Raw genomic sequence first — 12,145 nt, 5'->3', positions numbered from 1 at the left:
TGGCGCTGAAGCACCTCAGGCGTACCGGGGAAGGATGCACAGCCGCAGGGCTCCTCAGGGGTACCCAGGCACATGAAATACCGGCTCAGCAATCAAACCCCGACTCCGCCCGGCTGCCGACTCCAGGCTGGGGTCAGGTATACATCCAGCCCCGCTGGCAGGCAGCCGGGGCAGCGAGGTCACGGTGCTGGAAAGAGGCACTACTTCAAGACGGGTGATGTTTCCCGGGAGCACGGGCAAGGACCGACTGTGGGGAGGGAAAAGCAAGGTGTCTAAGCCTACATGAGTCACTAAATACTGGATTTTCCCCAACAACAGACTTTGGCCTGGATGATGGGCACATCCTCCTCCACCTAACAAAACTTGTTTGACCAGGTGCAGACACCATGTCATGCAGCAAGTCACACCATACACCTTTCCACCGTGCTTTGAGAAGTGGCTGATACAAGACTTCCTCGTTTGTAAGGGCCCGTCCTCTCAGTCTTAGAAACTTAAGAGCACTACCATACCTCCTGCCTGTCTAAAGACAGGGGCAGTCATTCAGTAATCCAAGTAATGCAACAGGAATAGGAAAGGGTTTTAGCACACAAACTTCCTCTCTGTGGAAGTAGGAGCATCAGCTTTCTAAAATAAACACTTTCACTTTACTCTCACACTGCTCCTGCTCTCTTGTAACTGCAGTAACTGACCAGGCAATGAATGGACACTGGACACTGTGTTCAATGACAATGCGAGAAAGAAACCAAGACATGCACAGTTCGATGGACAGAAGATTCATTGTTTCAAAGTGGGTATGTAAATTTGGAAATTTGCCTTGTGTGTGGCAAAACCAACATCTGAATCAATGATACATAGTCTAAACAGAAATACAGCTTTTAGACTTTGAAGGTTAGAGTGGGAACCATAAGCTCTGAGAGATAAAAAGTTTGTTCCTACTCTCAGTGTTTTTGACTTGTCATGTTCTGTTACCTTAACATCAGAAAATCACTTTTTAAATATCAAACTAATAATATACTTGTATTTCTGTTCTTATATAAAAGCCATTAGCCTTTTATAGAACATCACCACCTCTATGACTCCTCATTTCTGAATCTATACAGGACACTTAGCAAAGCTTGCTTTCAGCTGTGACAGCCTGAAAGTTCTGCCAGCAGATGACACCACTTCCAGAAAGTTACCTATTCTTCACTAAAGAACCACAGGCTTCTGTCCTGCAGCTCTCTCCGACCACTTCACAGCCCTGGCAATCAAAAGGCATTCACCAAGAGCAAACTAGAAAAAAAAAGACTTTTTTCTGTCAAGGGCTGTATCACCTTCAAACCAAAAACATTCTGCCAACGTGCCAAGTTACAGGTCAGGTCTGTAAGCTTTTATAATGGCATCTGAAATACTTTATCTACCAAACAGACTCAGAAAAAAAGTTGATTATCTTTTGTGGCTGAGTTGCTGCAGCAGAGCACACAGTTTCAGCGCACCGGGTGAGCCTGGTCAGTTTCTACAGTCCATCCACGATATAACACTGCTTGCTTCTTTACTATTTCTTATGGGTGAAGTGTCAATGAATCTTCTGGATCCCTTTTGAACTTGCTGGTACTGTCTGCCACCTTTGGCATTACATCTCAGAAGGTCAGTGTTTACTGCATAAAGCATCATCTCTATCCCTGTGAAATATCACCCTAATATAAATTGGTCAATCTGTTTCAAATGAGGAAGTGCCCCCCAGACTAATATTTGTGAAATGTGGTAAATATTAGTTTTGCTTCCACTTTACTCACAGCTTTCAAGATGTTGTAAACTGTGGCCCATTTTCCCCTTGGTCTTCTCTCCACAGTGAGTGGTCCCACCATTTTCAGTGTCTCCTTGCAAAGCAACTTCTCCATACCCTTGAGATTTAGTTGCTCTTCTTTTAACTCCACTATGGACTCCCTCTAAATGAAGCAACTAGAACTGCCCCGCTCTGAAAACATGGGTCCTGGTCTTACACAGGAGCCAATTTAGATCACCTGTTTTGTTTGGAGGAAAAAAAAATTATGCAGCTCCAAAATGTGGCATGGTTACAGAAGAACTGTGAAAGATCTATGTCCTGAGCTCTTATTACAAGCTGCTGAAGCACAAGTTCAGTGCCATGTATATTCCAATAATGATTTACACCACAAATGCATAGATCTGTATTGGAGCTCATCTACCATTTTTTCCCTGTAGGAGGATCTGACAAAACTGAGCTCCTTGCCACAGCACCAATGTTGGACTACTTGAGAATAAAGTCAGGTGATACCATTGTTCATTCCACTCCCTCTTCTGAATCCCCATGCAGAGTAGGTGTAAGTGGAAGACTGGCCCTGTGGGAAGGACCCCACTCTGGAGCAGCAGAAGACTGTGAAGAGAAGGAGCAACACAATCTCCATCCATCTGGGCTGCTGGGAGACAGGAGGCAGAGAATTTGTGTGGGAAGTCAAGCCCAGGAAGAAGGGAGGGGTGGTGGGGGTGTTCTATGATTTGTTCTTAATTCTCATTATTTCTGATTTTATTGGCAGTAAATTAAAATAATTTCCCCAAACCACATCTGTTTTGACTGCATGAGAGTAACTGCTGAGTGATCCTCCTGTCCTTATCTTGATGCATGAGTCAAGATGCAAATCTATTACATTTTTTTCCCTCTCCTGTTACTCCATGAGAGTAACTGCTGAGTGATCCTCCTGTCCTTATCTTGATGCATGAGTCAAGATGCAAATCTATTACATTTTTTTCCCTCTCCTGTTGAGGGTGGAGTAATAGAGCAGTTTTGGTGGCTAGCCAAGATCAGCCCACCACAACCATTCCATTCATTACCTAATCTCTTGCAGTTGTACCCTTTCCAAGGGGAAATAAAAACAAAAATACAGTTTAAAGTTAGACAGTCCATCACAGCATATCAGCAAATGCAAGATGAAGTATTTTTAGTGCAAAATAATAATATAAAATTATATTTGGAAGCACTTTGTTTTAAACACAGGTAAACACAGGTATAATCTGATAACATCTTTTTCTTATACACAGATTTAGGACTTATACAATAAAGTACTACATTTCAATCACTGACTAGTTCAGCTGTCACATATCAAGTAATATAATCCATCCTTTGCTTTCCATGTCTGTAGTTTTATTTTTATTTTGGCTGATAAAAATGTAATCTAGTGGAAAATATAAGAGTTAAGACATTACTTATTGAGCAACGAAATACAATCCAATTTCCTAGTTTGCGTAAATATATCTACACAAATTTTATAACAAAGCTTTCACATTTTTTTACCATTCCTACTTTCTGAACATTTAATTCACAACATTTCAGTTTCATTTCACTTTCAATGTGAGTTATGAATATTAATAATTATTTCTTCTTTCCTTCTCCCTGAAGCATGGACTTACCATCTAATTGTCTGTGTCATCCCAGACAATTTCTGCACAATATATGTACTATATCTTGTTAACAATGCATCTCCATTCTCTAATTCTTACTTCCCCATCTTTTTCCAACAATCTGAGTCCTCTTTAAGCTTGTTTTCATTTTCTTAACATCTATTTCCAACTACTTTAAACAATACACAACACAAAAATTACTGTGCTAACACCAGCGAGGTATTTAGCAAGTCTGAATAAGTTTAGCTGTCCTTCAATCAGTTACTGAATAAGCATCATAACAACTTACAAAAACTTACATGGCTATTTCCTCTAAGCATATTTATCAGTGATTATAAGCTCCTAAAAATATTAGAGACAGTCACTATCATTCCTATATGATCATTTCAAATTGCAATCATCCATGTTCAGATATGCTTATTAATCCAACAGAAGTGTATCTTTATGGTTAAGTTTCATGCACAAAAATCTTCACATTCTTTAAAATGTACCCATTCAATCAGATTTGAAGCTCAGCCAAAGCTGGACTGATTAAAGGAATTTTAAAGAACACACTCGTCATACTCCTAAATGGAGTCTCTGCCTCCATATCCAAGAGAGACTTAATAATAATTACAAAAACTCTCGTGTTATATGAAGTAGCATTTTGGTCATACACACAGCATTTGCTCAGTTGGTTGGCTTGCCATGTAAGAGAGTCTTGGTGTTTTCAATTCATATCAAATGGAATCCAGGCTTTCTATGTTATCATGCTGTGACCTGATGATCTAAAATAAATACAAAGTACATATCTAACCAGTAGTGTTTGCAAGTGACATCACTGTATATTAGAAACCAACACATTTGTTTTCATTGATATTTTATCCCATATTCCTTCTCTTCCCTGTTTTTTATTATTTTATCATTAAGTAACAGTGGATTCAACTATGATCTTAGAACACCCCATTTAAAGGAACTCACAGTTTTAACTGAAATTGACTCAGAGTAATGAGCAAACATGGTACTGTAGCACATGAAGACATATAGATCTATATAATTCTTGTAGTATTTTCAGATAAAAGCGTTAGCTTCTTGTTAACATGGAATGGGATAGATACATAGATTCAATTTCCAGTAACGTTACTTACTTTCTTCCCTCAGCTTGTTTAATTCCTTTATTATATCACTATACACATAGGATAAAAGCTCCTCTTGGGATTTTGTTCCATCCAAGTAATCTGAGGAAGAAAAAAGAAGTGTTCATGAGTTCTATGTCAGCTATCTGTAATGGCAATGGACAAAGTTTTCAGTATTCCTATAGATGCCATCAGAAGAGAAGAAAAAAATAAAAACCAAGAACAGTACCTCCCCTTTTTCCTCTTCCCTAAACTTGTTTTACATATTAAAAAAAACAACATAATGGAAAAGTATTCTAGTTAATAATTAATTTACAATTTTTTGTGGTACAAAAATCTGCATAAGCATAATGGTAATTATGCGAGGACAGTGGAGCAATGGAATAATTTGGCCAAAAAGTTTCTGCGCAGTAGGTAATTTCAGATTCCTCAGTTTCAGCCTTTGAGCAGGTTCTGGAGGAGCACTGCAGTTCTTATTCTTAGCACACAGCAAGAAGCAATGTGCTAATGATGAAGCAGCCACCCAATTTCCCTTCCTTCTGGCCTCACTCCAGAAGCAGGTGGTCCAAGAGCTGTGTAAGAGTGAACATCACACAAACTTGTAGCACTGCCCCAACAGCTGACCCAGCTTTGACACTTCTCATGCAAAACTCGTGACTGTAGTGTGGACAGTCAGCACCTAGAAAGTATCTTCAAGACTTAAACAGGATTTCAGTTTTGTTCTGAAGAACTCTGCCAATGAACCAGCTATTGTCCCAGAAGCTTCTTATTTAGACATATGTATGTTATCTTAACAAGTTATCTTGTTAAGTGGACTTAATTAGCAATCAGAACATTTCTATTTTTTAACTTCCTAATTTTTATTATTAAATAACAAAAACAAAATCCCTATAGGCTTGAAATATAAACCAACAGAAATCTCAAAACCTACTAAATGTCACAAAAACATTTGAAGAAAAATTTGTCCCATTTAAAAAGCCTCCCACAATTCAACAAAAACTGCACAAGTGCCACAGTTAAGCATTCTGTAAGTTTAAAATTAAGGATACCATACCAACTTGCATACTTGCATTCTCTTCCAACTCATTTTTATATTTCAAATACATAGGCCACACGTGTCCATCAAAGTACCCTGGTGTATCTGCTGGCTGATAGACTCTGGTGCTATAAAAAAATACATGTGTTCCCATATGTAAGTTTTATATTTTGCGCCCTAGTGTTAGCTGGTTAAATAACAGCTTATATCCAAAATAAAAAAAAAGAAATGCTGGCTGTATTTTTGTTGGAGCCAAGGAGGCTCCTTTGTTTAAATTCAATCTGTGATAGGAACTTCTGCAGTCTTTTGCTATCTCACCTATTTCTGCCAATCAAACCACATTTAAGATAATGTAAAAGTTTTGGGGGTTTAATTGTAAAAGGTATTACAGATAAATTAAAACACAAGTATTGACACTATTACCAAAATAAGCTACTTTTTCTCTTTTTATTAGGTATACAGATTTCTCCAGCTTTAAATGACGAGTTGTTCAGTCTAGACTCTTCCATTCTGGACACGAAAGTCTTAGGTGAGTCTAGTGAGAAACCAAGAAAGTGGTATCAACCAAAGCCAGTTGAATACAGGATTTCTTTCAAAGTCAGATTCTGATCTTGTGCACATATATTGTTCCAAGCACACAGTATTGCTCCAAATTTAGAGGCAAGTCGGACACTGGCTCAATGATCTAGTTTATATCCATGGTAAAATTAATGGACAGTCTAAACAAAACTGTACACTAAACCCACACATGAACATCATTACTCTAAGAATATTCATCAGTTAACTGTACTTAACCAAGAATAAGAGTGCTTAGTATTTTTTTTAACCATTTCTCATTTTAAACATTGTTTTACTCAAATATGCAATCAGTAATTAAATAATTCATCAGGACAACAAATTCTCCTTTTAGTGTTTGTAAAGCACTTAATACTTTAATAACCATGTGCTCTGAAGTAAAAACCAAATCAAACCAACCTCAAACTAACAGAGGATAGATGATCTGAATAGCTTACATTCTGCAAGCACTGAAGAAAAGCTAGTTCAAAAGGACCACTCCAGTTCACGGGGTGCAGTGACTCTTTTTAAATAATAAGTCAATAATCTTACCTCCTTCTCCTTTTGCACTCTTCATAAGGAAGGGTCAAAAAATATCTTCTATTCCATAGCTTATTAAGTGGCCTAAAATAATAACATATTTAGTTCCTGCTTCCATTTTAGGGTAGCTTTTAATTTAGTTATATATTATTGCTTACTCGTAATTGTAAAGGAGAAAGCCTTCAACAATCAAAACATAAACATTTTTCAGATTGTCACATGTTTTCTGTGGCTCTTCTGTCACAACACCTGAGCTTGCTGGGTTTTTCATCCAATTGCAAATACTTGTCACCATTTCATCCATATAGAGGGCATCAAGTACTACATGAAAACAAAGTTAAACATCCCTTAAAAACAAAGAATAAAAGAAAAAAAAATAGAATCCTCAAGTACCCCGACGTTTATCAGCACAAATCAAATAATCTACACACAAATTTCAACTACAGGGAATAGGACTACCCCAAAGACTATATCTGTAGTTCTGTGTTTGCCATTGATGATTTCCTGAAACCAAAGCTTGCACCACGATTTGGGGTATTTTTGTTGGGTGTAGTCTCTTGGAACTTTATGGCATCTAATATTGTCTGAACTGAATTCACAGCTTTTCACTTCATGACAGAAACTTCAGGGAGTACTCTCCACTTCCACAAAACTTGTAAATATTTACTAACCCTGAGACATCCACCTTTCTGTCAATTGTCTGAGGGGGAGTAGACACTCAACACTTTTTTCTTAGGGTTTTTATAAGGTTCATTATGTGGGCATAGAAAGAGTTAAAGGAGCACAGTGTACAAAGGAGAACAGCACCATTAACACCTGTTTCTGTCTGCAGGCACACAAGAATATATTGAGGAAGTACTGAATGGTAGAAATAAGGCAGTTTTTGGATACCATAACAGTAAACACATTTTTAAAGAGCTTTTAAGAGCAGCATTAAACCTGGATATTTGAATAAGAATGTCCAATTTATTGCTATAGTTTCCCATTCCATTTACATGAAGTCTAGAAGCTGAGCCAAAGACTCAATAGATGGTAATCACCGGTTTTCAGGTACAACTGAAGGGTCCGACCAATATTCTCATCAATATATTTTGTGATCACAAAGTATCAACAGAAATTAGCTACTAACCAAGCAACTGTTTAAAAGTAGATATGACCTGGCCTACAGTGGATCTGCATCTAGACATCTCCAAGAATAAACTGAGCCAGCATTCATCATTAATTTAAAAATATATGCTCTTTATGTGTGATCTGACATGAAATAAAGGTGTCAGGATAGTCCCAAGCTTTGACTGACTTGGAAAACCCAATAGTGATAGCCCATGAGTTCACTAGCAAAAGTGGGGAGAAAAAAAAGGGCAATGAGATTAAGCTTATGCCAGTACTGCAAGACAAGACTTTTAATTGAACAGTACCATTTGCTACAAAACCAGACACAAGTGAGGAAACAGAGGAAAAGATTCAAAAGAGAAAAGGTAAGGTCAAGTACTGGTTTGAACTATTTACTAGTTAAGGAAGTTTTCTTAAATATCTCAGTGAGCTGAGTGAAACTAAGAGAAGGATTGCTCTGAAGCAACCACTTGTTTACTGCCTTGCTTGGAAGGGAAGAGACCGACAGAATGGGGTGGAAGAAGTGTTGAAGCTCAGCACAACAATTTCAGTACAATGTTCAAAACCAGTGCATCAGAATTACTTACCATCATATAGCTTAAATCCATGTTCATCTGTTTCTACTTCAGACTCTGGCTGAGGGGGAAAAATTTTTTTTTTCAAGGTTGCCTCTATGACCATGCTGAGAGATATATACTCTTGTTATACACATAAAGGTTATACACTCTTGTATCCAATTAGCTACATTTATCTTCAACATTAAATTGATGTAAACTACTGTAAAATACGCTACAAAAAAGTTTACTTAATCTAGAACAACAAACACTCCAAATCATATGATTTAAGTTCATTAGAGCTTTACTTGAGAAATAAGAGCTCCTTCACCCTTCTTAAGAAACATCCCCAACATGAACGCACAACCTGTTTTGACTTGGGAGACAAAACTACTTATTGTTGTATGGGTGTAGGCTTAAGACAATGTCATTAAACTCAGTACAAAGGATCTTGAAAAATGCATCCATCATACACCCATGCTTTATTTTAAAAGAGTGGCAAAGAAGACAGGAAATTTCTTTTGGCTGAGTATATTCAGTGGTGTGGCCACTTAAATTTCAATTTCCCCAGGGTTCATTTCATGATTCTTATGAAATAAACATTACTTTAAGCAGCACCAATTAATAGCAGAACGGATAAAAGAAGTGAAATCTACTCAAGCCCACTTTTACCTATCAAGTTTTTCCATTAAAACTGTTACCTTAAAGAAGTCATCTTGAGAGATTATGTCACAGTTGGGAAGCACATTCTTAAGTTTTTCTGCTAGGGTTGTTTTTCCTCCATTTGTTACACTGTTTAAAAAAAATTGTAAAAAGTTCACCAAGGCAAAAACTAATCTTTCAAACATAAGTACAGGCTCACACACTATATAGTACATATGTTTAAAAGATTAGTTTTTGCTCACATTACTATATAGTTATATGCAAAGAAACAACACAACTTCCCCCAAATTTTAGTCGTATTAAATACTCTCTACCTCTAGAAATTTTCTGGCATGTTCCAACAGTTTTCAACAATCAGTACAGTAAATCAAGCAGTGTCAAGAAAGATGCTACAGACACCTGCACCTGAAGTCTCCAACAGACACAGAACAATTTCTCAAGAGTTACATGCTATAAAACTATACAATTATATGCTACATTTGTAATCCAGTTTCAAAAATATATGTATTCAGAAACAGAAATTGCATCACATCGTTCTGAGTAGAAGACTAGTCTTAAGCTGTAGAGGAAATTTAATTTTTATATAACTTACCCCCCAAGGCCAATAACCAATACTTTCATAGTTTATTTTCTCCTCAGTTCTTCCTTTTACTGTGTAAAAACATCAGCCAGTGAAAAATCTTAATTCAGGAACAAGAAGGCAACTATGGTATTAAGAAACACCAGTTATACAGATGATTTATTTTCTCTTCTGTTGTCCATAATTTTCCTTTTAGCAAAGGTACAGTCAGAATCTCAGCTGCTTGTTCTAATGCTAACAAAGAACCTGCAATATATATGCCCCATGAATTCCAATGTACTTTATTTTTTACAGTATTTTAATAATTTGGAAGAGAGTCTGGGAGACTCGGTTCTAATGATACTCATATGATACAAGTTCCTAAAGAAGAGCACAAGCATTAATATAAAAAAAAGACAAGGTAAACAGACAAAAGGTAAACAAACAAAATCATTACGAATGAAACAAGTGGCATGCTGAGGAGAAAGATGTTTTAAAATTTAATGAAGACTTTTAACAAAGAGTATGTTCAAAACCTCTTTTATGAACCTGGTCTCAGCAATGTAGTATTCACTGTGTAATTCACCACTCCCTTTCTGAGGGTATTAACACCCCAGACCACACAAATCCTCGTCCCCTGCTCCACCGCAGATTAATCTAGAAGCATTAAAACTACTGTAAGGGCAGTTTAAGCCACGCTAGCTGACTTAGCATTGAGAAGGACTAGGCAGCACTTGATTTTCCCCTGAAAAGATCGAAGAGTAAACGCTAAAGGTTAATGTGTCCACCCTGTTGCTATCTATCCCTGTTGCTGCCACCACATCCCACCAGCTCTGAGGCTCTGACTGCCTGAACACCTTCAGTAGTCAGAGCTGCCAGGAGACACAATTCTGCCTTGCCCCAGCTCTTTCCCCTGAACTTTCTTCTGGAATGGGTGATTGCAGAGTACACTGTGAAGTATACTGGAAAAATACTGCAACTGAAAAAACAGTTCTGCAAAGACAGAGGGGAGTTTGTTTTCAGTTTCACACATCAATTTACAACTATTTAACCACAGCAAACACTCTTTTTTCACCTGCTCTAGCGTCCTAGGTCACACTTAGGAAGGTAAGACCCATGACTCCTAAGACCTGAAAGGACTGAACAGGTAAAACTCCCTGCCTCTGACGAACAAGTTATCTGTACTGTACTAGAAAAAAGACACGGCATCAGCATGAAAACAAACCCACACTGTTTCTGTGAAACTAAGTTCAGACACATGTGGAGCCTGATACAATAACATCCTCTTGCATTTGGTGCAACGACTGGAAGTTCCACATGTTTCACATGTCTGTGATATGAACTTCGCATATTTTTTAATGTATGGTTATGTTAAAAAAAGAAACAACAAAAGACCTATCAACTAGTCCAAGACACCACCCTTATGATAGGCACTGCTTTGTGATGGTCCTACTTGTCTACAGTAGTCAGTATTTGCAAGTTTTTAAAGCTAGTATATATGGTTTTCCAAGAATATAGTAATTTTTAAATTCAGTGATAAGAATGCTTATAGTACAGGCTATCAGTGCAAAGAGAGAAGACAGATAATTTGTTCTTAAGAAGTGATGATATTCAGGCTACCTAAAAAATAAGATTAAAAAGTTCTTTTCTAAAAATCGTCAGTAAAGTTTGTGTTGCAGAGGATTACCCTTTGTCCCACAGAGGACGTTATGCAACAAACCGGACAAACACCTTCACCTTTGGACTTTAATTTAAGTCATTGCCTATATGCAAATTAATCCTAGTCTACGGCAAAAAATACCATCATAAAAAATCACACTAACTCTTCTGCCGCCCTGAGTAATGTGTAAAAGAAATTTCTAAAGCAAATTTGTCACAAATGCTGCAACACAGAAATCCTAAACTACTCTAACTTGGGTCAGTTTGGCTCTTTAAATAGAGCACAAAGCCATGACAACGCTAACACATCACTGCTGTCACCCCGTTTTTCAGGGCATACCGCGGCAAAGCTCCCCCGCACGGGGACACCCGAGGGTGAACCGGACCCGGACCGAGAACGTCTCTCACAGCTTTGGGTCCACACAAAGCGGGGCTGGCGGAGGTTCTCGGCCGCGCCTCCACTAGTTGCAGTTCCAACACTTCAGCGCCGCAGAAGTTCGCACTTAACTTCAACCACGCCGCGAGCGTGCTAAGAGCACATCCTTCCGGCAGCAAAGCTCGGCTCCGGCGGAGCGCCCGCCTCCTACACGCTGTGCCGGGGCTGTCCGGGGCGCGCCCACCTCCGAGCTGGGCGGCCCCGCGCACACCGCGGCCCTGCGCACACGACGCCCCAGCCGACTGCGACTAGCCGCCCCGTCCCTGGGGCCGCCCCGTCCCTGGGGCCGCCCCGTCCCTGGGGCCGCCCCGTCCCTGGGGCCGCCCCGTCCCTGGGGCCGCCCCGTCCCTGGGGCCGCCCCGTCCCTGGGGCCGCCCCGTCCCTGGGGCCGCCCCGTCCCTGGGGCCGCCCCGTCCCTGGGGCCGCCCCGCAGCCTGGACAACTCCCCGGCCCGGGGCGAGCGCGGGGGAGGGAAGCGGCGGGGCCTCGTCCCGCGGCGCGCGCTGATTGGCCGCGTGCCGC

At 39.4% G+C, this 12,145-nt stretch overlaps 1 protein-coding gene across 7 annotated transcripts; it reads right to left on the bottom strand.

Annotated features, from left to right (window-relative positions):
* Positions 1-2,924: 2,924 nt before the first annotated feature.
* On the bottom strand, positions 2,925-11,678 carry NMRK1 (nicotinamide riboside kinase 1). 7 transcript variants are annotated; one of them, XM_066181305.1, is made up of 9 exons: positions 11,528-11,610; positions 9,562-9,673; positions 9,008-9,098; positions 8,340-8,388; positions 6,801-6,963; positions 6,655-6,726; positions 5,578-5,675; positions 4,524-4,613; positions 2,925-4,163 (listed from the first exon to the last, which is right to left on the bottom strand). In XM_066181305.1, exons 2-9 carry the CDS (start codon positions 9,588-9,590, stop codon positions 4,144-4,146), a joined length of 612 nt encoding a protein of 203 aa, XP_066037402.1. In that variant the 5' UTR covers positions 9,591-9,673; positions 11,528-11,610; the 3' UTR covers positions 2,925-4,143. The 7 variants fall into 7 exon arrangements, with proteins under 7 accessions (XP_066037402.1, XP_066037401.1, XP_066037400.1 ...); XM_066181304.1 differs by having other exon boundaries at positions 2,926-4,163; positions 5,566-5,675; positions 9,562-9,620; positions 11,596-11,678; XM_066181303.1 differs by having other exon boundaries at positions 2,926-4,163; positions 5,566-5,675; positions 11,596-11,672.
* Between the last annotated feature and the right edge of the window lie 467 nt (positions 11,679-12,145).

The sequence above is a fragment of the Chamaea fasciata genome, unplaced genomic scaffold (assembly GCF_029207755.1).
Source record: "Chamaea fasciata isolate MVZ Bird 193981 ecotype frontalis unplaced genomic scaffold, bChaFas1.0.hap1 SCAF_4, whole genome shotgun sequence".
NCBI classification, from domain to species: domain Eukaryota; kingdom Metazoa; phylum Chordata; class Aves; order Passeriformes; family Sylviidae; genus Chamaea; species Chamaea fasciata.
This window is presented reverse-complemented; position numbering and strand designations above follow the sequence as displayed.